At 40.5% G+C, this 23,777-nt stretch overlaps 1 protein-coding gene across 1 annotated transcript in view; it reads left to right on the top strand.

Moving 5' to 3' along the window:
* The window catches only part of SUCLG1 (succinate-CoA ligase GDP/ADP-forming subunit alpha), a 33,662-nt gene extending 10,453 nt beyond the window's left edge, over positions 1-23,209 (top strand). The window contains exons 3-9 of the mRNA XM_082852371.1: positions 4,670-4,786; positions 8,330-8,542; positions 8,678-8,735; positions 14,809-14,892; positions 17,151-17,302; positions 21,323-21,511; positions 22,969-23,209. Coding sequence (XP_082708497.1) covers positions 4,670-4,786; positions 8,330-8,542; positions 8,678-8,735; positions 14,809-14,892; positions 17,151-17,302; positions 21,323-21,511; positions 22,969-22,995 — 840 coding nt within the window. The 3' untranslated portion in view covers positions 22,996-23,209. The remainder of the gene's footprint in view (positions 1-4,669; positions 4,787-8,329; positions 8,543-8,677; positions 8,736-14,808; positions 14,893-17,150; positions 17,303-21,322; positions 21,512-22,968) is intronic.
* The last annotated feature ends 568 nt before the right edge of the window (positions 23,210-23,777 follow it).

Genomic DNA, 23,777 nt, shown 5'->3' with positions numbered 1-23,777 from the left:
AGGTTTTTCTCCAACATTGGAACAGATCACTGTTTCTTTAATTAAGCTCTAGGTAAGGCAGATGGCTTATGTTTAGGCCTTGTACAAAAAAATTCTCAGCTAAGCACAGATCAGTGTGGGGAAATGCTCAAACCCAGAGAGGCTCATGGGAACTGTGATGGGAAGAGGAAGTAGTACATTGATTTTTCCCGTCTTGTACTCTCTGGGCAAATGGTCTTCAGGGGAATAGCGGGCAAAATAGCCTGAAGTATTTCATTTATATTCATTCTCTGTCCCTATCCTCTGCCTACATCATAGAACTTATGTAAGTTTAAATATAACTGTGACGTGATTCCACAAAAAAATGCAACATAAGAATCTCCTTTCCTTCCTTCCTACCATTCTACTGCTCTGGAATTCCTTCTGATAACAAGTTGACATGTATCCTTCCAGATATTTTTCTTGCTCATACAAACATATGTACACTTATATAATGGGCATTCTACAGAGTTTGTTCTACAGAACACTCTCTCTTTCATTCTGTGTGTGTGTGTGTGTGTGTGTGTGTGTGTGTGTGTGTATACACACACACACACACATATAAACAACTTATACAGTATATAATATATATCATACATATATGTCTGTTAAATTGATTCCTAAAAGTAAAAATGGGTGTCAAAGGTTCTGTGTATTTAAAATTTCAACAGCTATTGCTAAGTTGCCCTTTAAAACATTTGTACACATTTATGGTTTCACCATAGTAGATGCACAGATTTTTTTGTTTTAAATGAGGGAATACTACCAAATCAATTGGAAGATAGCCATCAGCCTTAACCCAAAGTATCCCTTCCTTCATTATTAAAGGAGATATGGCAAAATAAAAGCGATTAGTGATTTTTGTGTAATTTAAAAGTTAATGATTTTTCTATGATTAAAAGAATTATCACGTCCATTCTGCAGGGTTTTGGTTATCTAGAGCAAGAGTTGGCAAGCGTATTCTGTAAAGACAAGATTGTAAGCATTTTAGGCTTAATAGGCCATGCAGTCTCGGTTACAGCTACTTGGTAGTATTGGAACAGCAAAAGCAGCCATAGGTAATATGTCAGTGAATGGGTATGCCAGTAAAACTTAATTCACGAAACCAGTGGCAAGTCAAGTCCTTCAGGCCATATTTTACTAACCCCTGATCTAGAGGATGATACCTAAATATCCAGAATTCTATAACTTTTGTTTTTAAAGTACTTAGGAATTGCTTCAAAATTTTGTAGTTCTTTTTTTAAAAATGAATTAGATTAGAAAGTTGTTCATGTGAAATGTCCTTTTGCTTTCTGACTTTTTTTTGAAATAATTGGGCACAAAAATGTGAATTGCAGTGGACCTTGCTTCTTTTTCTCCCATTCCTCTACTGTCTTAAAAGAAACAATACACTGTCAATGAAAAAAGAAACACCCCAAACTTAGAAATTTTGTTCATAGGTAAAATTGGTTTACTTATTCTGAGAGCCGTATGTTTTATGAATATCATTTCCACATACATACATTCTAAAGAAAGTTGATGCTCATCTAAGATATGAAGTACATTTTATCATTCCTCTGCCAATTAAAATCATATTTAGTCCCTTTTTGGATAGATGTTAATTTTATTAGCATATAATCAAATGTTTGATTAACCCAAATTCTCCACCTAAGTTTATTATGTATGATTTTGTTTTTCTGTTTACTAAGCTTTATACAATCCTGCAACATTTTAACCTCTGACCTTTTTTTTTAAGAACCATTGTCCATGCTATAAGCACTATTTGGAACTGTCTTTGATTCATAAATTAGATGATGATTTGCCTACATATTGAAATCCAGGGTTGGTTTCAGTGTCTCTGGGTTACTGGCAAATACACTGTTTCTCATTCACTTTTGTTTTTAGAGTAATTGGGAGCCTTAAGATTTGTTGGTTTTAAGTTTCTGTTTATAGACGTAACGATGAGGTCTGAAATTTAGAGTTTATCTCTATAGAGAATCTGCGTTTTGTCTCATTAGTTCTTTTTTTTTTCAGTGTACACATTGTTCCACATATGCGTGAGGAATATTTGTATTTCAGAGCAAATCCCCAAAAATGCAGATTTCCAATGGGTGGTATTTCTTGAACTGGCTGTTATGAGCTGCTAAATGCTATTACTATTCTTAACTCTGCACTGGATGGTGATAATGGGAAAATTACGGGAAAGAAGCTTATAAACGGGAAATGTTATCCCTGTTTAGCACTACATTAGGACTAAAAATTTGTCCATTGGAATTTATGTAACAGTGTGGTAGTCTAGGGTAGTGCTTCTCTAACTATCTGGAATGAAAGACCAGTTTGGGTGTGTCTTTGTTTTATCACTAATCTAATGCAGATGAATATTTTTTACAAAATACTGTAAAAGTCATAGCAATATTATATTGCTATAAAAGTCTGCAAACATTCTCACTTCTTTATTAGATTTTTCTTTATTATTTTTGTCATTCTTTTTTTGTTTTGTGTTTATCTCACTGTAGACCGTTAGCATATACAGATGACACTTTGAATGGCATTTCTCTAAAGAGAGAGCACTGGTCTGAGGTCCTTTCCAAAACTCCATCACTGACTTAAGATAAGTCAGTTAACATGCTCGGGACTAAGTTTCCTGTTTTGAAATATGAAGACGTTGAATTAAGAAATAGAACTTGAGTAGTTGAGTCATCATTTTCTGGTCCCTGTAGAATGACCGCATAGATCCACTCAGTTTTCAACAACTACTTATTGAGTGCCTACTGTATGGAATGTGTTGCTTTAGGTGCCATCTCTCAGTGAACAAAGTAGATAGAAATCATTGCCTTCATGGAGTGGCAGGGGAGAGAAACAAAATCAATGAGTAAATTATGTGGTACGTTAGAAAATATAAGTGCCGTGGAAAAACTAAACCAGAGAAAGGAGGTGTCTGTGTGTGTGTGGGGTTGTGGTGGCAGTTGGGGTGGGTGCTCAGGGGAAGCCTGACCTCTGAGTCAAGTTCTAAAGGAGCTTTGGGGGTGAGTCAAGTGGATGTCTAGGGGAAGGGTGTTCCAGCCAGAGGGGACAGTGAGGCCAGGAGGGGGGAACGTGCCTGCTGTGTGTGGCAGCCCCAAGGCCGGCAGGACTGGAGTAGAATGAGTGATGGGAGAACAGTGGGTGAAGCGAGGTCGGGCAGTTGAGGGGTTCTGATGTGAGGAGGCAGCTTGAATACTGACTTGGTGGCCAGTGTGATGCTTTGGCTTTGGCTTTTGCTGTGAATGAGACGGAAAACTATTGCAGAGTTTGATCAGAGAAGTGACATGTAACAGGATCAGTCTGGCTGCCGTGTTGAGAATAGGTTGAAAGGGAGCAAGGGCAGTACTCTGTCAAGAGTTGACGGTGACTTAGACCAAGACGGTAGCAGTAGAAGGGGTGAGATGTTGTCAGTTATGTTCTGAAGGCAGGGCAGTAAGATTGACTAATGTATCCTGATTTGAGATATAAGAGGAAGAGAGAAATCAAGAATGACTTCAGTAGTTTTGGTCTGAACATCTGTTAGGAGTGGAGTTCTCATTAATTGAGATGGGGTAAACCATGGAGGGGAGTGATCAGGAACTCGGTTTTGGGCACATTAAGTTTGGGATGCCCAAATGTCAGGTAGGCAGTTGGCAGTGTGAGCATGGAGTTCAAGGCAAAGGTCTCGGCTAGGTATGTGGGAGGTGTGTGTGTCTGTGTGTTTGGGAGGGGTCACCATATGGATGATACTTATTGCCATGATAAGGGGTGAACTCACCAAGGGCACACATTTAAATGAAAAAGAGAAGTCTAGGAAGAGGAAGAAAGAGAAGAGGAAAAACAGGGAGGCGGAGCCCCAGAAGCTTAGTGAAAAAGAATCTTTCAATCCCTGGAGGTGTTTTTGGTCATCACAGCTGAGTGGGGTAGGGAGGAGGGCATTGTACTGGCATCTGCTGAGTAGAGGTAAACATTGTGCAAATCACAGGACAGCCTCTCATAACAGGGAATCAGTGTGTCCAGAGTGTCAGTAGTGCCGAGGTGGAGGTGGGAGAGTAAATGGATAGGGACATCCAGGATGCTGGTTGGGCAGCGTTAAAGGCTCACTTAAGGTTTGGGATCATTAATTTAAAGTGAGACCAGTTAGCATGGTTTTATTTTATTTTTCCTCCAGCTACTGTTCAGTGGCGCATGTGCAGTCTCAGAGTAGGTGGAGAATTGGATTTAACCAAGATTGTGATTTTGCCAGATGTGTAAGTTGAAGTGAGAGAGAGCCAAGGTGGTGTGTGACTGTAGTGACTGGCCATGGATTTTACACTGAGAAGAAGAGGGATGTGAGGACACCAGGAGTCGAGGAACAGTGAAAAAGAGGTGTTCTTTTCAGGTTAAACACCAGGGGGTTTCTGATCGTCAGCCAAATTTGAAAGCAGAGTGAAAAGAGACTGCCCCCCCCCCCCCTTAAAAAAAACAGTGATTTTGGCCCCGCAGAGGCCTGCTTTGCTTCGAGGGTGAAAGCTGTGTTCAATAAGGTGATGAGAATGCTTGGATATGTGTTATGGCTGTTTGCTGGGAAATACTTAACCTATTTGTTTTTCTTTTCCAAGTTGCTGAAGATTGCCTTTAGGCTCCCCAGCCTGCCTTTTCTCATTAGTCTTTCGCTTTTTCCCCTCAGGGCACCTTTCATAGTCAGCAGGCATTGGAATACGGCACCAAATTAGTTGGAGGAACCACTCCAGGGAAAGGAGGCAAGACACATCTGGGCTTACCGGTCTTCAGTACTGTGAAGGAGGTAACTAATGGCACCTGAGTTTGGCAAGAAAAGAAAAGCAGGGGAAGAGCTAGTACGCCTTGGTTCAAGATCATAATTGTGCCCCTTTGGGGAGAGTCAGTTGCTTTTTAAAATTCTAGTAACCTAGAGGAATTTGAATTGCGGTAAAAACCAGTGTGTTCACTTTAGTCAGGTAGGCTCAGGATGTTTTCTCCACAGCTTGGGTCATTTTTATTTATTTATTTATTTTGCGGTACGCGGGCCTCTCACTGCTGTGGCCTCTCCTGCTGTGGAGCACAGGCTCCGGATGCGCAGGCTCAGCGGCCATGGCTCACGGGCCCAGCCGCTCCGCGGCATGTGGGATCTTCCCGGACCGGGGCACGAACCCGCATCCCCTGCACCGGCAGGCAGACTCTCAACCACTGCGCCACCAGGGAAGCCCCCCGGGTCATTTTTGTCTGTAGGTATATATCAGCTCTTTAGGGAAGAAGTGCTGTGGCTTGGCTTCTGTTTGGCTTATTTTCCTTCCTTCCCATTTCTTCTTCTGGGGTGTTAGAAGTGCACATGTCAGCATCCACCCCCTACCCTAATACTTCGAGTGGGTGCTTTGCCAGGCACTGTGCCAGGTGCTTCATATTCATGGCCTCATTCAGGCCGAACCACAAGCCCGAGGTAGGTGCTGTTATCATCCCCATTTTAAAGACAAGGATGCTCTTACAAAGAGCTTTCTGAGTGAGTAGGATGGATGCCTTTCATGCAGTATTACTTGCCAGCACAGACCCTGTTGCCACAGTCCAGCGGCTCACAGGAGCAGACAGGTTGAGGGTCCTGCACATAGTGTCATGACTGATAAGTGGCAGACTTAGCCTGGCTCAGAGTAAGTAAGTAGTGTATGGTGTTCCTGTGTGGAGAAACCTAGCTGTGGAGTCTGATGGACAAATCACAGAGTTCTAGTCTCTTCCCCAATTTGCTGATTTCTTAATACTTTTTAAATTGATTTTAAACTAAACTTTAATTCTTCGCTACAAAGCTAATTGCTTATTGTAAAATTTCAGATGATATAAAAGTATGTAAAGTTAAGTTTTATATAGTGTTTTCCATTTCTCAGGTTTTGCTTTTATAGAGAGCTAATTTAAGCTCAATGTGTATTCTTTCATTCTCTTTCTACACTGAAATGAATATATACAATACTAGTAGTATTATAAAAGAAACCATAGTACAAATTCTTGGCTGTTTAATTTAAAAAATCAAGGAAATAAACTTAGTACTTGGGATTGATGTATTGATGTTAAAAAATGTACCCCTCCTCTTTATAAACATACTTCTAAGGCATGTTTTATAGAATTGCACTTTTTACAGTACACATTTATAGATGTACTCTCTTTATGGAATACTAACTTCTTTTTTTTTTTTTGCGGTACACGGGCCTCTCACTGTTGTGGCCTCTCCCGTTGCGGAGCACAGGCTCCGGACGCGCAGGCTCAGCGGCCATGGCCCACGGGCACAGCCGCTCCGCGGCATGTGGGATCTTCCCAGACCGGGGCACGAACCCGTGTCCCCTGCATCGGCAGGTGGACTCTCAACCACTGCACCACTAGGGAAGCTCCTAACTTCTAATTGAAGTTAATTTGTATTCTTAATCCTAAAATGTAGAAAAAAACAAATATTCAATTTTGGAATTTTCACTTTACTTTAAACTTGAAAATAGGGTGTACTGTATACGTGTATGTGTGTTTTGAGTGTATTGTATTTTAAAGAGTAAAAAAAATCATATATTCTGTAGAATAATCATTTAGTTTTTTTTTTTGATTTGCATTTTTAGAAAAATATCTCTAGGCAGATTTCTTTTGTCATGAGCTGTTTTTGCTTTCTTTTGAAAACAGTTTTCATTGCTAAGCAATTCATTTATTATTAATTTTGATACAAATAGATATGACATTTGGAATATAATGTAAGTTCTTTGACAGATACTGTCTCACCCATTCTGCTCTTTCAAAGAGCTTTCTGAGTGAGTAGGATGGACACCTTTCATACAGTATTATTTGCCAGCACAGACCCTGTTGTCACAGTCCAGCTGCTGAAAGTGTTTGTAGCCTTAAGGGGTAGGAACCTATGGGATATATTGATATTTTCCATAAAATACCTACACTTGGTTCCAACCTAGCTCTTTTCCTTTGGTTCCCACTTGTCTGTTATCATCTTGAACATAGTTTTTAAAAACATTGTTTAGAATTATTTTTAACCCCTGGCAAGTCAGCATCCTTTGTTCTTGTTCTTCTCTTGCTGTCAAGATACCTCTTTTTATTCGGGGTGCCGTAGAGAAAGCCCCTAAGATGCTGGGAACGTGTGGAGTCATTTGGGGATGATTCTCAAAGACACTGTCTTTTACTTCTGTCCCTTCTAGTTGTACCTGTGTGTTCCGTAACTTGGTTTTTGCATCCATTATGAATCCCATGGCACAGCCTTCTAAAAAGTTTTGATTTACATCTTGGTTAAGTTACATTTTAACATTTATAGGGAGGCAGCCTGCTGTAGCTGAAAAGAACTGACGCTTTGGAATCAGATATACTTTTGCCTTGTTGAATCTTGCCTGTACCACTTCCTAGCTATGTGACCTTGTGCAAGTTATTTAATATTTCTTGGCCTCAGCATCTTGATTCGTAGCTGGGGATGCTAAGCATGCAGGGTTGTGGTGAAGCCTTATCCGAGGCCTGTATAGAGTCTCTCTCAGGGCCTCTCACGGAATAGATGCTGCCACTCTTGGAGAGCCAGAGATCACTGACAGTCTCTGTCTTCAAGGAGCTTCCTTTCAGGAGAAGAGACGTGGCCACACGTGGAGGTGGGTAGAAGGCTACATGTGTATTGATCCATGTAGAGAGTATGTAGAAACCACTGAGAGAGAACCGTGGTCAAATTGATGGTCTTTCAGTGCTTTGCATCGTGAGGGGTGATGTAGAGTAGACTAACCTTATTTGACCCATTCTTATTTCGTGGCCATTTATGCATGTGTATTTTAGTTTATTTCTAACCAGCATGCATTTAGAGTAAAAATTGACAGCTAGGAAAAAAACCACTTCATTTTGCTGCCTCTTGATATTATTTATTAAGTTGGATGTATTTTTAAACAGATGGTTGAGAGCTGGGTTCTGGAGCTTGGGGCTCACTAGTCCTTTTCTCCTGGGGAGGTGCAGGGTCTTTGGTACTGAACAGGTGGTAAGTGCCTTGTAGAACAACAGAAATAAACATGGCCCAGGAATGAGGGGACACAGATGCAAATCAGGCAGTGCTTGCAGGTGTACTGACATGCTGTCACCTGAGGGAATGGGAGGTCACAGAAACTTTCAATGCAGGAGGGTGTCCCAAGGGGGCAGAAAGGAGGCCGTGCTTACTCTGCTTTTTTCTGACAGCAAAGTGAACTTGTTAATGGGAAGAATGAAGACATCCGATGTCTCCTGGTGATGTCCTTTCCTGACCCCAAGACATCATTAAAATCATGGTATTGAATTTCTTTTACAATGTTTCTGACTTAACCAATAATAAAGTGCTTCGTGGTTAATGTTTCAGGCCAAAGAACAGACCGGAGCAACAGCATCTGTCATTTATGTCCCTCCTCCTTTCGCTGCTGCTGCCATTAATGAAGCTATCGAGGCGGAAGTGTCCTTGGTCGTGTGCATCACTGAAGGTATCCCACAGCAGGACATGGTGCGGGTCAAGCACAAACTGCTGCGCCAGGAAAAGACCAGGCTGATTGGTCCAAACTGCCCTGGAGTTATCAATGTGAGTGTACAAAACAAAAATAAGCCCTCTGAAGGCTAACTAGCTTTGAATCAGTCCAAGTATATTTGTGTGTATGACCTAGGAAGTTACAATTTTTTTTGCACTTTTCTGAAACCATGAATTACTTTCCTTCAGCCTGGAGAATGCAAAATTGGCATCATGCCTGGCCATATTCACAAGAAAGGAAGAATTGGTGAGTATATATTTCTTATAGATTAAAAACAAAATTCCTTGCCCTGAGCTCAAAACTCACAAAGAGAATTTGACTCTGCAAATCAAATTCATTTTAATTAATTCAACTTTAAGAGAATTTACCAGGGAAGTTTTATAGTGAATTGATTCTATGTCCTGAATTGATGCTTGAGAAACTCTAATTCTCTAGAATCAGTGAAGATGTTTTTGGGGTTTTTTTAAAGATTCTTTTCCTGCTCAGCACACTATGGATTCTTCCATGTGTTTGCGTGTATCAATAGTTTATTTTATCGGTAAGTAATATTTTATTGAATACCACAATTTGTCCATTCTCCTACTGACAAATGTTTCTGTCGTTTTCAGGTTTGATTCATTATGAATAAATTTAAGGTGAACTTTTGTGTACAGGTCTTTTTGTGGGTATTTCTCTTGGGTTAAATGCCTACGAATGGAATTGCTAAGTCATAGAGTCAAAGCATGTTCAACTTTTTAAGAAGTTGCCAAATAGTTCTGTAAAGTGACTGTGCGTTCTTTACCCTCACCCTCGGTGTATGAATGTTCCAGTCACTCCACATCTTCACAGACATTTAGTACTGTTAGTCTGTAATTTTAGCCATTCTACCGGGAGTAAAATGATGTCTCATTATGGTTTTGAGTTTCCCCCATGACTAATGATGTCATGTCCTCATTGGCCATTTATAAATCTTCTGTTGTGAAATATCTGTTCAAGTGTTTTACACATTATTTTTTATTGGGTAGTCTTTTTTATATAATTTTTATATAATTGTTGATTATAGGGGGTGCTGTAAGTATTCCGGCTCTTAAGTTCTTTGTCAGATACACATGCTGTGAATATTTTTATTGTTAGTCTTTCTGTGTCCTGTCAGAATTACTTTGCCTCAGTGGATATTATGGGCTTTCTCAAAATGTTTTGGGAAAATTGTACTGCTACTTGTTTAGTTCCTCAAGGAAATAACCAAATTACCGTTTCAGAATTAGCCCATTATGGCGGTTTTTAGACTCTTCACACCTAACTCTCACTAAGCTATACTGTTTCTCCACCGTAATAGAGTTTACAGTACTTTATCTATAAACCGTGACTGTAAATACTAAGTAAGAATAGTTAAACATAGTCAGTAAATGTCAGTTGTGTAGTTTACAGGACTGGGTTAATGGTCATGATTTTTCTTTATTACTAATGGCTCTTAGAGCTGTCAGCCGTGCTGCCAGTCGAGAACTTACCAAGTTCTCTTACGAGGGAGGATGCAGGGAGTTCCATAGGCCATCTGATTTCTAGTCGGGGCCTGATCCACATAGCCACTGATGCTTTTGCACATATTTGAATACTCTTTACACTCTGCAGTCTGTTTGGAATGGCTACTACTGTAGACTTAGGTGAGCATGGAATAAGGTGTGTCCTGTACTGAGTTGCCTTTCTGATCACTACCCTGCTTTCTAAGGTGCCCATGAACCTCAAAAACAAGTAAGAAAAGTTCAGGGAAGTCCTTTAGACCTTGGTTCTCCAGATGGCCATAGCACATTGATGAGGAAGTCCTCTGGGAGACTGCCTTTAATTCAGAGGATTTAGAAAAAAATTCACCTAAAAGAAAATATATGACACTACAAGATTTTCAAGGAGGTGAAGGAGAAAAGATGATTTTTTGTACTAACTATTCCTATTTTGATACTAGTACTAATGTTCTCAGAAGCCTCATTGACTTCCAGTCCTTAAGCTAAGAGTTTAGGGAAAGGAAGGATTTTTCAGTCCCTTGGGTATTTCTGAATGGGATGTAATGTAATATGACAGCAGTACAATAGTATAGTGGCTTTCTCGTTTGTGTTAATGATAGCTAATGAAACTGTATAACAGCTAATTGAATGTTATTGAAGAGAGATTGAATTCCAAATTGATATTTAACTATACAATATTTTTTCACTTATGTTAGACGTTTTTTTACTCTCAACCACATGTGACATGCTTGACTTCTACATCCTTTTTAAAAAATTTATTTTAATTAAACTTTTTATATTCAGATAATTGTAAATTCACATGTAATTGTAAGAAATAATACAGACAGATTTCTGTGTACCCTTTATCCAGTGTCCCCCAATGGTAACATCTTGCAAAACTATAATGCAATGTCACATCTAGTATATTGACATTGATACAGACATAAAGAATTTTTCCATCACTCCAGGGATCCCTCATCTTGCCCTTTTATAGATACACCCACTTCCCTCCTACTCCCACTCCCTTCTTAATCCTTGGAAACTAATAATTCTCCATTTCTAAAATTTTAAATTTCAGGAGTGCTGTATAAATAATATCATGTAGTATGTAGCGTTTTGGGATTGGCTGTTTACACTCGGTACAATTCTCTGGAGATTCACCAGATTGTTGTGTCAGTAGTTCATTCATTTTTATTACTGAGTAGTATTCCAGGGTACGAATATGCCATAGTGTGTTTAATGATTCATCTGTTGAAAGATATTGGGATTGCTTCCAGTTTGGGGCTGTTACAAGTAAGGCTGCTATAAACATTTGTGTACTCGTTTTTATATAATCCAAGTCTTCGTTTCTTTGGGATGAATGCCCAGGAGGGCAGTTGCTAGGTTGGATGATAGTTGCATGTTTTTAAAGAAATTGCCAAATTGTTATCCATTTTACATTTCCGTCACCAACGTATGTGTGATCCGGTTTTTCTGCATCCTTGCCAGCATTGGTAGTATCACAATTTTTTATGTTAGCCATTCTGATAAGTGTACAGTGATATCTCATTGTAATAGTTTTAATTTACATTCCCCTAATGGCTAATGATATTGAACGTCTTTTCAGGTGCTTGTCCGTCATCTGTATATCTTCTTCAGTGAAGTGTTTCTTCATGTTTTTTTGCCTATGGTCTAATTGGGTTGTTTGCTTTTTTACTGTTGAGTTTTGAGAGTTCTTTATATATTCTAGATACTAGCACGTTGTTGGATATGTGGTTTACAAATATTTTCTCCCGCTCTGTAGCTGTGTTTTCATGCTCTTAACAGGATCTTTTAGAGAGCAAGAGTTTTTCATTTTGATGAAGTCTAACTTACTAATTTTTTTCTCCTGTGAGGTATGCTTTGGACCTCAAGTCTAATACGTCTTTGCCTAGCCTTAAATACCTTTCTTTTTCCTGAAAGTTTTGTAGTTTTACATTTAAATCCCATGATCCAATTTCAGTTAATTTTTCTAGGTGTGAGACGTAGAACAAAGTTCTTTTTCGTCTACTTGTGTTCAGTTGCTTCAGCACCATTTATTAAAAAGATCATCTTTCTTCCATTGAGTTGCTTTTGCATTTTTGTCAGAAAAACAGTTGGCATATTTGTGTTGGTCTATTTCTGGATTTCACCAGTACCACACAATCTTGATACTATAGCAAGTGATAAGTCTTGAAATTTTAGGTAGATCGCTTCCTTGCACTTTATTCTTTTTAAAATTATTTTAGTTCTTCTAGTTCCTTTACTTCATATAATTTTTAAGATGATCTTGTCTCTATCTACAGAAACTGTTGCTGGGATTTTGATGGGAATTGTGTTAAATCTTTATGTCAATCTGGGGGGAATAGACATGTTGACTATTCCAATCCATGAATGCAGTATATTTTCATTTATTTAGATTGTCTTTGATTTCTTTCACAAGCATTTTGTAGTTTTTAGCATATAAGTCCTGTATATGTTTTGTTAGATTTACACCTAAGTATTTCTTTTTTTTAAGAAAGCAGTTGTAAATTTTATTGTATTTTAATTTTGGTGTCCATGTGCTCATGGATAATGTATAGAAATACAATTGATTTTTGTTTATCTTGTATCTTGCAACGTTGCTGTAATCTAATGGGTTTTCTTGGTAGATTCCTTAGCATTTTCTTTGTAGACAAACATGTTATCTACAAATAGGGACAGTTTTATTTCTTCCTTTTAGGACACTCAAGAGAAAGTCTTTCTATCTATCCATGTTTTGCTTATTGCTGTGTTCTTCCTTCTTGGTATCATTTACCTTCTTTCTAGAGAATTTCCATTAGCCATTCTTTTATGATGGAACTGTCGGTGACAGATTATTTATTTTTCCCTCATCTGAGAATGTCTTTATTTCCCCTTCATCCCTAAAGGATAATTTCACTGGGTATAGGATTTAGGGTTGACAGTTCTTTTAGCACTTAAAAAATGTTGTTCCACTTCTTGCTTCCATGGGTTCTGATGAGAAAGCTGATGTCATTTGAGTTGTTTTTCCTGTTTAGGTAAGGTGTTATTTTTCTCTTGCTCTTTCAAGATTTTTTTTTTTTGGCTTTGGTTTTCTGAAGTTTATTTATTAGGAGTTTGGATGGGAATTTCTTTGGATTTATCCTCTTTGTGGTTTGTTCACCACTGTGTCACTGCTTGAGTCTCGAGGTCCCTAGTGACTCTGTCTTCTCTCCATCTTTCAGAGATTTCTTTTTTTTTTTTCTTTTTGCGGTACGCGGGCCTCTCACTGCTGTGGCCTCTCCCATTGTGGAGCACAGGCTCCGGACGCGCAGGCTCAGCGGCCGTGGCTAACGGGCCCAGCTGCTCCACGGCATGTGGGATCTTCCCGGACCGGGGCACGAACCCACATCCCCTGCATCGGCAGGCGGACTCTCAACCACTGTGCCACCAGGGAAGCCCCTCAGAGATTTCTTATATTTGTTTTATATATGATGTCCAGGGTTTTTACTTAGCAGGAAGAATACAGGAAAATACCTCTGCTTTTTGGAAGCAGAAGTATCCTTATGATAGATATTTTTAAGTGATAGTCTCTTTTACTATATATACTTTAAGGATGGCAGGAGTAATTTACCCTAAAAACATTGCTTTCATTACCTTAAATGTATGCAGTTTGCATTTATATAAATTATGTATCATTTATATAATTAGATGAAAGCCCCTTAAAAGAATTACAAAATCCTTGTGCTACTGTTCACTATTATACTGATCCATTAAAAGACTAGAATAAATAAAACAGTTGTGCTGCCCAGTAATCTCAGGTGTTGCCTGAACAAGAACATAATTCTATCATAAGAATCAATTAATCAACCATAATTCTGTTCATAAGAATCAGGAGTGGAAAGGAGACTAGGTAATTCACACAAAGATATACAATTAAGTTACTGATTATACTTTACTTAAAAGCTAAATGCATCAAATGCATATGTACATAGGCATGACCTACCTAACCTTCTCAGTTATGAAAGGTCCCACAGAGGAGGGACTGTGTTAAGAAGAGAGGATGTAGATAGAAAGAAAGCTCTAAGAATAGGGAAAAACTGACGGATGAGACAGATGGGGGTTGGTGTTAGTGGTTGTCATTTGTCATGAAATAGGATCCAGTTAGTGAATGGTCTTAAAACTCTTGGAATTAGATTTTGTTTGAGAGGGTGGTTGTTCTCCATTGATTTTCAATATTGACCCATTTGGTATATATTTACTGAGCTCCTTCTGTGCCTGAACTGTGCTTGATACTGGGAACGCAGGTGTGGGGAAAACAGTCTTGTTTACTGACCCCCTGGAGGTTCCAGTCCAGCAAGAAAGACAGTCACTGCAGAATCTCCAACAGCATTGGCAGTCTCTTACCGAACCAGCATAGAACAGGGCTCTGTCTTGAGGAATCTGTGTGGTCAGGAGACAGCAAGCCTAAGTATGAATTTATTTTCCTAAATCAGGGTTATTAGCCAAAGATTAATACTTGAAACTTATGCCTTCTTTTTTTTTCTTTATGGACCTTTTTATAGGTTTATTGTTCCATTTTACTGCATGTCTGCAGTCGTTTTACGTGGAAGACTTTAGGTCTCTCTTAACTGCTTTTATGGTCATAAAACAACCCTAACTAATAACACACTTTCTTCTCTATATAACTTTTAAAACCTCCCTGCTATAACTTAGGCCTTTTCTTCTTATTTCATGACCTGATGTTATCGTTTATTTGGTTGACAAATTGTGAAATGGGTTTTATAGATACCTGTGTTTGTAATTTATTTTACTGTATGATAGTCGTATGAACACAACCTAATATTATTGAATTCTCTTTCTTTAAGGTATCGTGTCCAGATCTGGCACCCTGACTTATGAAGCAGTTCATCAAACAACACAAGTTGGGTTGGGGCAGTCTTTGTGCATTGGTGAGGGATTTTTTTGCTAAACTCATTTTATTGGAGTTCAGTATCTTCACTGAATAAGTATAATGATAATTATTGATTTGATTATTTGTGAGAGATTTTGATGCCATTTTATTAAAAAGATGTTGTGATCTTGAATTTAATTTGCTTATACGTGAAGCTGCCTGTTATATTTTCAAGATTCATGGTCTGGGATTTGACTTCCGAGCTTCAGAACAAACATCCTGGGACGTGTGTCTCCTGGAGAGCCTTGGGCCTTGAAAACAGCTGTTACTTAGCTTGCTGGGAAGAAATGGTCCTTCAAAAATAGGACTTTCATTACTGTAATTCGCATTTTGTTATCATTACCAGCTGTCACTCAGTGCTTCACAGTCACTGAATTCTTTGCCAATCATTATCTCACTCTTCAGGCAACCCTCCGAGGCACCGCTGAGCTGGCGTGTCGTCCTGTGGCAGCGTTATTGGTGGAGGAGGGTTGAGCTCCCTGGAACCTCTCTCTTTGCCACATCATACTGCCTCCCGCTTACAAATATAAAAAAGTTTTTACATTTTGAAATAATCTTGGTATTTGTTGCCAAAAGCCAGGCAGAGTTCTCATTTTATAAATATTCCTTCAAACTTTTAGAATATCTTTTAGAGGCTTATCAAAGGCAGCATTTTATGATAAAAAATTATAAAATATAACCCTGTAGTATTTTTATTAAGACTCAAATTCGTGGGCTTCCCTGGTGGCGCAGTGATTCAGAGTCCGCCTGCCGATGCAGGGGACACGGGTTCGTGCCTCGGTCTGGGAGGGTCCCACATGCCACGGAGCGGCTGGGCCCGTGAGCCATGGCCACTGAGCCTGCGCATCCGGAGCCTGTGCTCCGCAACGGGAGAGGCCACAGCAGTGAGAGGCCCGCGTACCGCAAAAAAAAAAAAGACTCAAATTCGTAAAATCACTATGAAACATTAATTGAGCTTTTCTATGTGCAGAAGCACAATCTATGATACAAGATAGCATGATGGAAAATAAGAAAAGATTTTGAAATAGAGTTGGCAATTCTGTCTTCTGTAGCCTCTGTTTTTAATTTGTGAACGAAGAGTAATAATTGCCATGTCACAGAGAGTTTGGAGGGATGAGGAAATGGCGGGCCCGACGTGTGCTAAGGCACAGGACATGACACGTGGCTGGCACTCAGTGGATGCCGCTTCTCTTCCTCAGTTTCATTCTTGAGTGGTGTGTTGAAGAGTAGGGAGCCAGTCCTGCGTATTTATCTATTATAAAATACATTTTTATAACTTAAAAATTTAAGAGTGTCAGCCAGTCTGTAGGGAATATTGCCTTGAGTCCTATCCAAGTACTGGTGCTAAAAAGCCATGTGCTTATAGTGGAGCCTCTGTGTGTGGTCTCTTGTCTTTGGGTCAGAGGTAAGACGGATCAAGACACCCCCCCTCCCCTCACTGGGACTTGTGTCTTAACTTGCAAGTGGTTCCTGTGCAATGTCCCTCATGAAATAGTTACTTTGTGCAAAGAAATGGGTTAAATGTTTAATCAGAGAAGATATTCTCACCAATACACATTTTCTTAAATGTTCATTTTTTTTTTTTTTTACTGTAGAAGAAATACAAATGTCCAATATTTATTTCCAATGTGGTATTAAGTCTCCAATATGGTAATAAAGTTTGCGGTTCATGTGAAAATAACAAATCACAATGAACTACCACAGTGAAGGTAATGTTAACACGCAGACACACACAGACAGACACACACGCCAGATTAGCTAATCCAGATTGTTTTTAATTTCAGAATTTATTGTCTGTTATATACAAGGTACTGATAATGAACTACTCACCAGAAGCCAACAAAGTTAAAAGTTATAACACAGGAAACAGTAATTCATGTCCCTGAAAAAGCTAATGTGTTTTCAGAAGTAAAGTTCTCCTAATTAGGGAAACTATATAGAATGCTCATTTTTAAAGAACTATCTAGGAATAATTTTGTGGGAGGGAGGAGTCTTGATAAGGAGTTAAACAAAAAGAGGGCTGTTTTTGTCACTAACAGGAACCCACCACCACCGTTTAGCATTCATGTGATATTATAAGCAGAAATAAATAGCATTTTGTGATTTTTAAATGTTAAATGCAAGAGTGATGACACATTTAAAAATATTGGTAAGAAGGGGGTGGGCAAAATAAGAAACCAGGTAAAACAGCATTTCCTGACCTGAATTAAATGACTCATCCAGTTTTCAGCTGGTGATATTCTTTGACTTTTCCAGGCATTGGAGGTGATCCTTTCAATGGAACAGATTTTACTGACTGCCTTGAAATCTTTCTGAACGATCCAGCCACAGAAGGTATCATATTGATTGGCGAAATTGGTGGTAATGCAGAAGAAAATGCTGCAGAATTTTTGAGGCAGCATAATTCAGTAAGTTTGGGTTTGGAAAAATATATATGTAGCTCTTTGCCCTTGAATAATATCACCGGTTTGTTTTAGAAGTTAGTCTGGTTTTTTTTCCAAAGATAAATTTTTTAAGCAAACATGAAAGATAAAGTTAAACCTTGTTGAGCTGCACCTGGAGTACTGGCCACTCAGGGAACTTGGGACCCTTTCTGGGTGGATTCTCCTCCCCGTTTCCCCTGGGGCCTGTTCTCTGCTTCTCGAATGAATCCTCCCCCCAGGCATCTCCTCACACTTCATGGTAGGTCAGTTGGCCTCCTGCTGAAGGGAGAACTTCCAGGCCATCAGCCTGAAAGCTGTCATTTGACCTGCGTATTTCCATTTTCACCTGTCATTGGTGTCCTTTCTCCTCATCTCAGGGGATGTGTGTTCTTTCTCTGTCAAGGCTGACCTTCTAAAGAACCTGTCATTTATACCCTTTTCCAGGAGCTTGCCTCCCTCTAGCTTCAGTCTATCCTTGTAGAGTAGCACTTCGCTTCAAAGGTCAAGTAGAAAAGCTTTATTAACTATGTCCTATGAAGGCTTTCCTTGTTGCCTCTCCCTTCGAATGAAAAAGAATAGTGTGGCGTTGTATCATAATTTCACTTAACTTAAGGGAATTAAACTCTGTGCCTGGGGTGAAGGAGGGTGGTGGGAAGAGAAAGAGAGAGGGCACAGTAACGACGGAAGCAGCCTGGTGCCTGCCAGCCCCCAGTCAGTGAACGTGTGCTCTGGACCACTGCGGCAAAGACCTGGGGAGAGCATGCACATGGTTTCCAGGATGTCCCTGACACTGACGAATGAGTGAAGATGCATCTTCAGGAGGCCGCGCAGGAGGGCGGGAGATAACTTGTGTCTACGCTTGTAAAAGAGATTGAGAGTGAATGCATCAAAATTAAATGCCGCTGAAAAATAATGAGTAACAGAGAGTTAAAGGAACCGATAATATCACCTGCAGGGTAGTGTATACAGAGTGATGCATATGTAATTGAAGGAATTTTCAAGGGCTATTTTGAGTCTACTTGATTTTCTTCTGTGGTAATTTTAAAAGTTCCCGTTACTCTCTGGATCTCTTACTTTTTCTTTTTTCCTTTTTATTCACTCCCTGATCCTCAGCAGTTTGGCTTCTGTCCGCCACTTAGAAACTGGGCATGTTCCTTAACTTCACTGTGCCTCAGTTTCCTCATTGGCAAAATAGGGATACAGTAGTGTCTTGCTCCCAGCATCCTTGTAGGACTCTATGTTACGGCTCAGTAACATAGAGGAGAGCTGCCCTGGGCACGTGGTAAGCACTCTTAGTAAGCAGCTGTTCGCTGCTGCTGCTGCTGCTGTCGGATCTGCTGTCCACCCTGGCGTTGCTCTCGCGCTAGTCACCAGGGCCTCCATTCATCCTCCTGGCTCTTCTCATCTTTATTCTTCCGCAGATAGTGCCTATTCCCTAAGTGCGAATGGTCGTTGTGTATAATCAGCACACACTTCATGCAGTTCCCAAGGCAGAAACCTCAGAACCATCGTTTTTTTTTTTTTAATAAATTTATTTATTTTATTTTATTTTTGGCTGCGTTGGGTCTTCGTTGCTGCACGCGGGCTTTTCTCTGGTTGTGGCGAGCGGGGGCTACTCTTCGTTGTGGTGCGCAGGCTTCTCACTGCGGTGGCTTCTCTTGTTGGGAGCACGGGCTCTAGAGCGCAGGCTAAATAGTTGCGGCACACGGGCTCAGTAGTTGTGGCTCGCGGGCTCTAGAGTGCAGGCTCGGTAGTTGTGGTGCACGGGCTTAGTTGCTCCGCAGCATGTGGGATCTTCCCGGACCAGGGCTCGAACCCGTGTCCCCTGCATTGGCAGGCGGATTCTTAACCACTGCGCCACCAGGGAAGCCCCAGACTACATTTTTTCATAGTCTTTTCAATTCTAGTTTTCGCTCCTTAAAAAATCTAAGGTGACTCTTCTTCGTCAATAGGACAGAGTGTACATTTGTTTGACATTCTAGGTTCATCCTAATCTTGTTTCTTTCTAGTGTAATATTCCCACCATTTGAGGATAGGGACAGAGGGATCCAGTGGAAACTGGTGCCACTCGAATACCAGGTGCTCACATCCTTTGCAGAGCCTACAAGTGAATAAGTAAATGACTTACAGAGTCTTTTCGTCTTAGTTCTCTACTATGGTAGATGCTGGGCATACAGAAATAAGTGAAAACGTAGTCCCGGCATTCAGAGATTCATGGTTTAGGAGGGGAGCAGGTGGGGAATAAGCTACAGCCAGTGTGCTGTGGGTAACGGTAGAAATGTGTCAGAGGCACAGCGGAGTCTCTGAACAGGAGATGAGCAGCTAACCAGCACTTGTGGAGAGAGCGGGAGGGGGGAGTTGGAAAGCTTAGGGGTGAAGAAGGGGCTTGAGCCAGGCCTTAAAAATTAAGTCAGAATTTGTCAGGTATCCAAGGAGGATGGAGAACTTTCTCAGCAGAGAGGGGCCCAGAGGCAGAGCCATCTGGCATTCCTGGAGGGTAAAGAGCAGGGAGGAATGGTGGGGGCAGGACTGGAGTAAAGAGCGTCAGACACGCGGAGCCTGGCGTGCTGGTGCCTTCACGCGAGTCAGCTTAGCCCAAGCGAACTGTGCCAGTGACCTTGCGCTGCCATGCACTTGCACTTAAAAAAAAGCCAGTTTCCTTTAAGAATGTCCTTAATGAAGCAGTAAGAATTATTAATTTTATTAAGTCTCGACCCTGGAGTCAGTATTTTGTGATGAAGTGGGAAGTAAAGCACTTTGCCAGTTGAGTTGTGAGCTGAACTAGCTGCTTTTTTCATGCAACACCAGTTTTATTTGAAAGAATGTCTGGCAGGCAGACTGGTTGTTCAGACCTTGGTACTTATTTGGCGGATCTTTTCTCAAAAATGAACAAAGCAATCCTGCTGTATCAAGGAAAACAACTCCTCGTATTCGTTGACAGTGATAAAGTTTGAACTTGCAAATGTATATTTTTGGAAAACTTGTTTCTGCCACCATGAACTTCACCCTACTAAAGACTTTTCTAAGGAGGTTGGCGGTGATACTGAAGAGTGATTTGATGATGTTGAATGAGGAAGTGTATCAGCACTTGGAAGAGCTACATAACTCAGTGAATCTGTATTTTCCTTCTGACCAATGGATGTTACAAAATCATTGTAGGCAAAAGATCCAGAATGATGAATGAATTTTGAGGTAACAAAGGACTATGGTTTCAGGTTACCATTTGAAGAGGTTTGTGTAGTGCCAAGGAATATCCTGTTATCTGACAGATATTAAAATACTTCTCCCTTTTCCAAGTACATATATGTGTGTGAGGCCAGATTTTCTCTTGTACTTCAGCCAAACTAACATATTTGCAGTAGATTTAATGCAAAAGCATTAAGACAGAGTTATGTTGAACTAAAACAACCTGATCTGTGTCTTAATTCATTATCACAAATCACATAACTTATGTATTTTCAAGTGTGCTTTTTTGTTTTTCAAATGAAAGAGTGACATATGTATTTGTAAAACAGCTTGTGGGGGTGAATTTGAAGTTTAATATCTTAACAGGTAACAGTTTTGCTTCAGGATTGTTTTTTTGAGTTTGTAGGAAGAGTCAAGTCATCTCAAAGGAGAATGCAGTGGTTTCAGTCATAGCTCAATATTTGTGTTGTTTTCTTATTTTATTTTATTTATTTATTATTTTCTGTATGCGGGCCTCTCACTGCTGTGGCCTCTCCCGTTGCGGAGCACAGGCTCCGGATGCGCAGGCTCAGCGGCCATGGCTCATGGGTCCAGCCGCTCCGCGGCATGTGGGATCTTCCCGGACCGGGGCACGAACCCGCGTCCCCTGCATCGGCAGGCGGACTCTCAACCACTGCGCCACCAGGGAAGCCCGTGTTGTTTTCTTATTGAAGATGAGTGAAGGGCCCCAGCCATTTGCCATTTTCTGGCAGAGTCATGAGTTGGAGGTCCAGTTTCGATCAGCTTCTTCATCAGAATGTCTAAAATCCTGTTTTCCAGGGTCCCAAGGCCAAGCCTGTGGTGTCCTTCATTGCTGGTTTAACTGCTCCTCCCGGCAGAAGAATGGGTCACGCGGGGGCAATTATTGCTGGAGGAAAAGGTGGAGCTAAAGAGAAGATCGCAGCCCTGCAGAGTGCGGGAGTTGTGGTCAGCATGTCCCCTGCACAGCTGGGAACCACCATCTACAAGGTGAGCTGGAACAGTGGCCTGAGTGCTCGGAAGTTACTGGCCTTAAAGTGGGAGGCCACACAGGGTGCCTGGAAACCATGGTGTTTTCTTCTGGGTCTCTTCTGTTTCTTTCTTTCCGGTGTGCAGCTTAACAGTCTCTAGCAACTCCACCTTTTAGTCCTAATGTTCTAATCGGGCATGACAAGGAATAGTGTTCTGATTCAAAAACTTTATTCTTCAAACATCTAGATTTGCTCTTTTGTGGGTAGTAAGGTATGATATACAAAAAAGCATTTCAGAATCCGTAAGTGTCCTGAATTCCATTTTGGGGGTTGTGCAGAGAATTGCCTTGTGTTTTTGTTTTTTTCCGTCGAGGGCCTTTGGGATATAGCTATGCTAACTCCATAGGTTTTTTTCCCAGGGAGAGAGGTTGAAGACCGACTAAGAAGAAATGAAAACTGGGAGTCAGGATGCAGGGAGATCTAAAGAGGCTGGGGGTTTTCAGATTTTAGTTGGTGTCTTCCATAATCTCTTTGCAGTGATTTTTGGCCTATCTCTTTGAGTGATCATTTAAGGCTCTCTCTCTCTCTCTCTCTCTCTTTACTTTTTTGATGATTATGGTCTTTACAAAAAAACCCCACAAAAAACAAAACTTTTTGCACATGCTGAAAACAGGCCCTGATTGTCTTCCCAGGAGGGAACAATGTTTTGGCATAATCTTCTTTGGCATTGTCTTAGGGATAATAAAATTAACTCCTTGTTTTATTGACTTCTTGCATGATCGTGTCTTGTGGAATGTGACACAGTGTGCCATAGTGTTTAAAAGAAATCTGGGTGGTTAGGGAGTGTGTGAAGAATTTTGTTTAAAAGAGGGGAAGGAAGGGAAAAGCAAATAAATTCACATCAGAGACATGTGTTACCATTTTACTCCAGTAGGTGGCAGCAGGCACCTACACATTTTGCTGCATTCTAATGGTTACAATCTAGAGAAATGTGGTTTTCAGTATTGTTTCCTTTTCATATATTTCTGAGGTTCTTGACGTTTGGTTTAAATCTGAACTGAATCTGTGTTCAGTTTTATTCTCTGAGAAACTAAACAAATCCATTGTTTTATTAAAAGGGCTGGTGTGTGTCACGTGTAGCGTTAAAGGTTTGGATAAGCACAGTCAGGTTTGTCAGCTCCTAATGATAACACTGCCATAGAAAACAAGAGTAATTCAAAGCCTCTCAGCCCCCACGTTTAGGAGAGAAAGTTGAAGCTCCGCATCTAGCTTAGTGAAATTCAGACTGACACGCGCTCATTTGAAAACTGTCATTTTGTGTTCAGTAACCTCATCCTGCTATTTTACTTCTATAATTTTTGGTTGCTCAGAGGATCCTAAAAACAAGAGGTTTTAAGAATCATTTTGACCGTGAATGTAATTTGGAGTTTTAATCTTTAATCCCCTCTCTCTTCTCCCTCTCTCCTGTTCCTGAAGGAGTTTGAAAAGAGGAAGATGCTATGAAAGAAAAACAAACGAAATGTTCCCTAAACCTATGGACGAATCACTGTAGCAATGTGAGCCGGCGGCCGTTTGCTTCTGTCATCCACTGACTGTCCACCCGCGCACCTGTTGCTGGTCTTGCAGCACAACGGGAAGCCAAAGCGAGGTTTAGAGTGTCCTACGCTGAGACGTTTTAACCTCACTGAATAACAGAGACAGCCAATAAATCTACCACTTGATTTGAAAATGGTTTTGGAGGCTTTTTATTATTCCACCGTGGGGCTGGGGGGAGTGGGAGAAATGGAGGGGTGTGTGTGTGTGTGTTTGTGCACAAGTGTGTGTGTGTGCACGAGCGTGTGTGCACATGCGTGTGCATATATGTGTGTTTCAGTGGGCTCTGTAGGGGACATTGTAACTAAAACTTTAGAGAGAATGGGTGTAAGCATTTCAGTTGGGCCTTTATCAGAGTGATTTTACATCTCTTTGAGTTACATTTTTCTCATGTATACATAGAATCGTCCCCATCTTGTAGGATAGTTTTGAGGATTCGAGATAAATATATTAAGTCCTTGGCATGTGATAAGGCAAACTAATTGTTGTCAGTGCCACCATTATCATCATCATCACCATCACTAGGATTTAGGCAGGAGCTCATCCATGTTTCAGTTTTTGCCTAATTGGGAAATGGAAGGTCTTCAACGATGCTTTGTTTTTCTGTGGTTCTGCGGAGGGTTCTGCCCTTCCCCACCCAGAGCCTCCATTTCTTTGTTTGAGGTTTAAGCCATTCACTGCAAGAAAGCAGG

The sequence above is a fragment of the Leucopleurus acutus genome, assembly GCF_964270905.1.
Source record: "Leucopleurus acutus genome assembly, chromosome: 12".
Taxonomy (NCBI): Eukaryota; Metazoa; Chordata; class Mammalia; order Artiodactyla; family Delphinidae; genus Leucopleurus; species Leucopleurus acutus.
The sequence above is the reverse complement of the archived record's forward strand: the minus strand, read 5'-3'. Positions and strand labels throughout refer to the sequence as shown.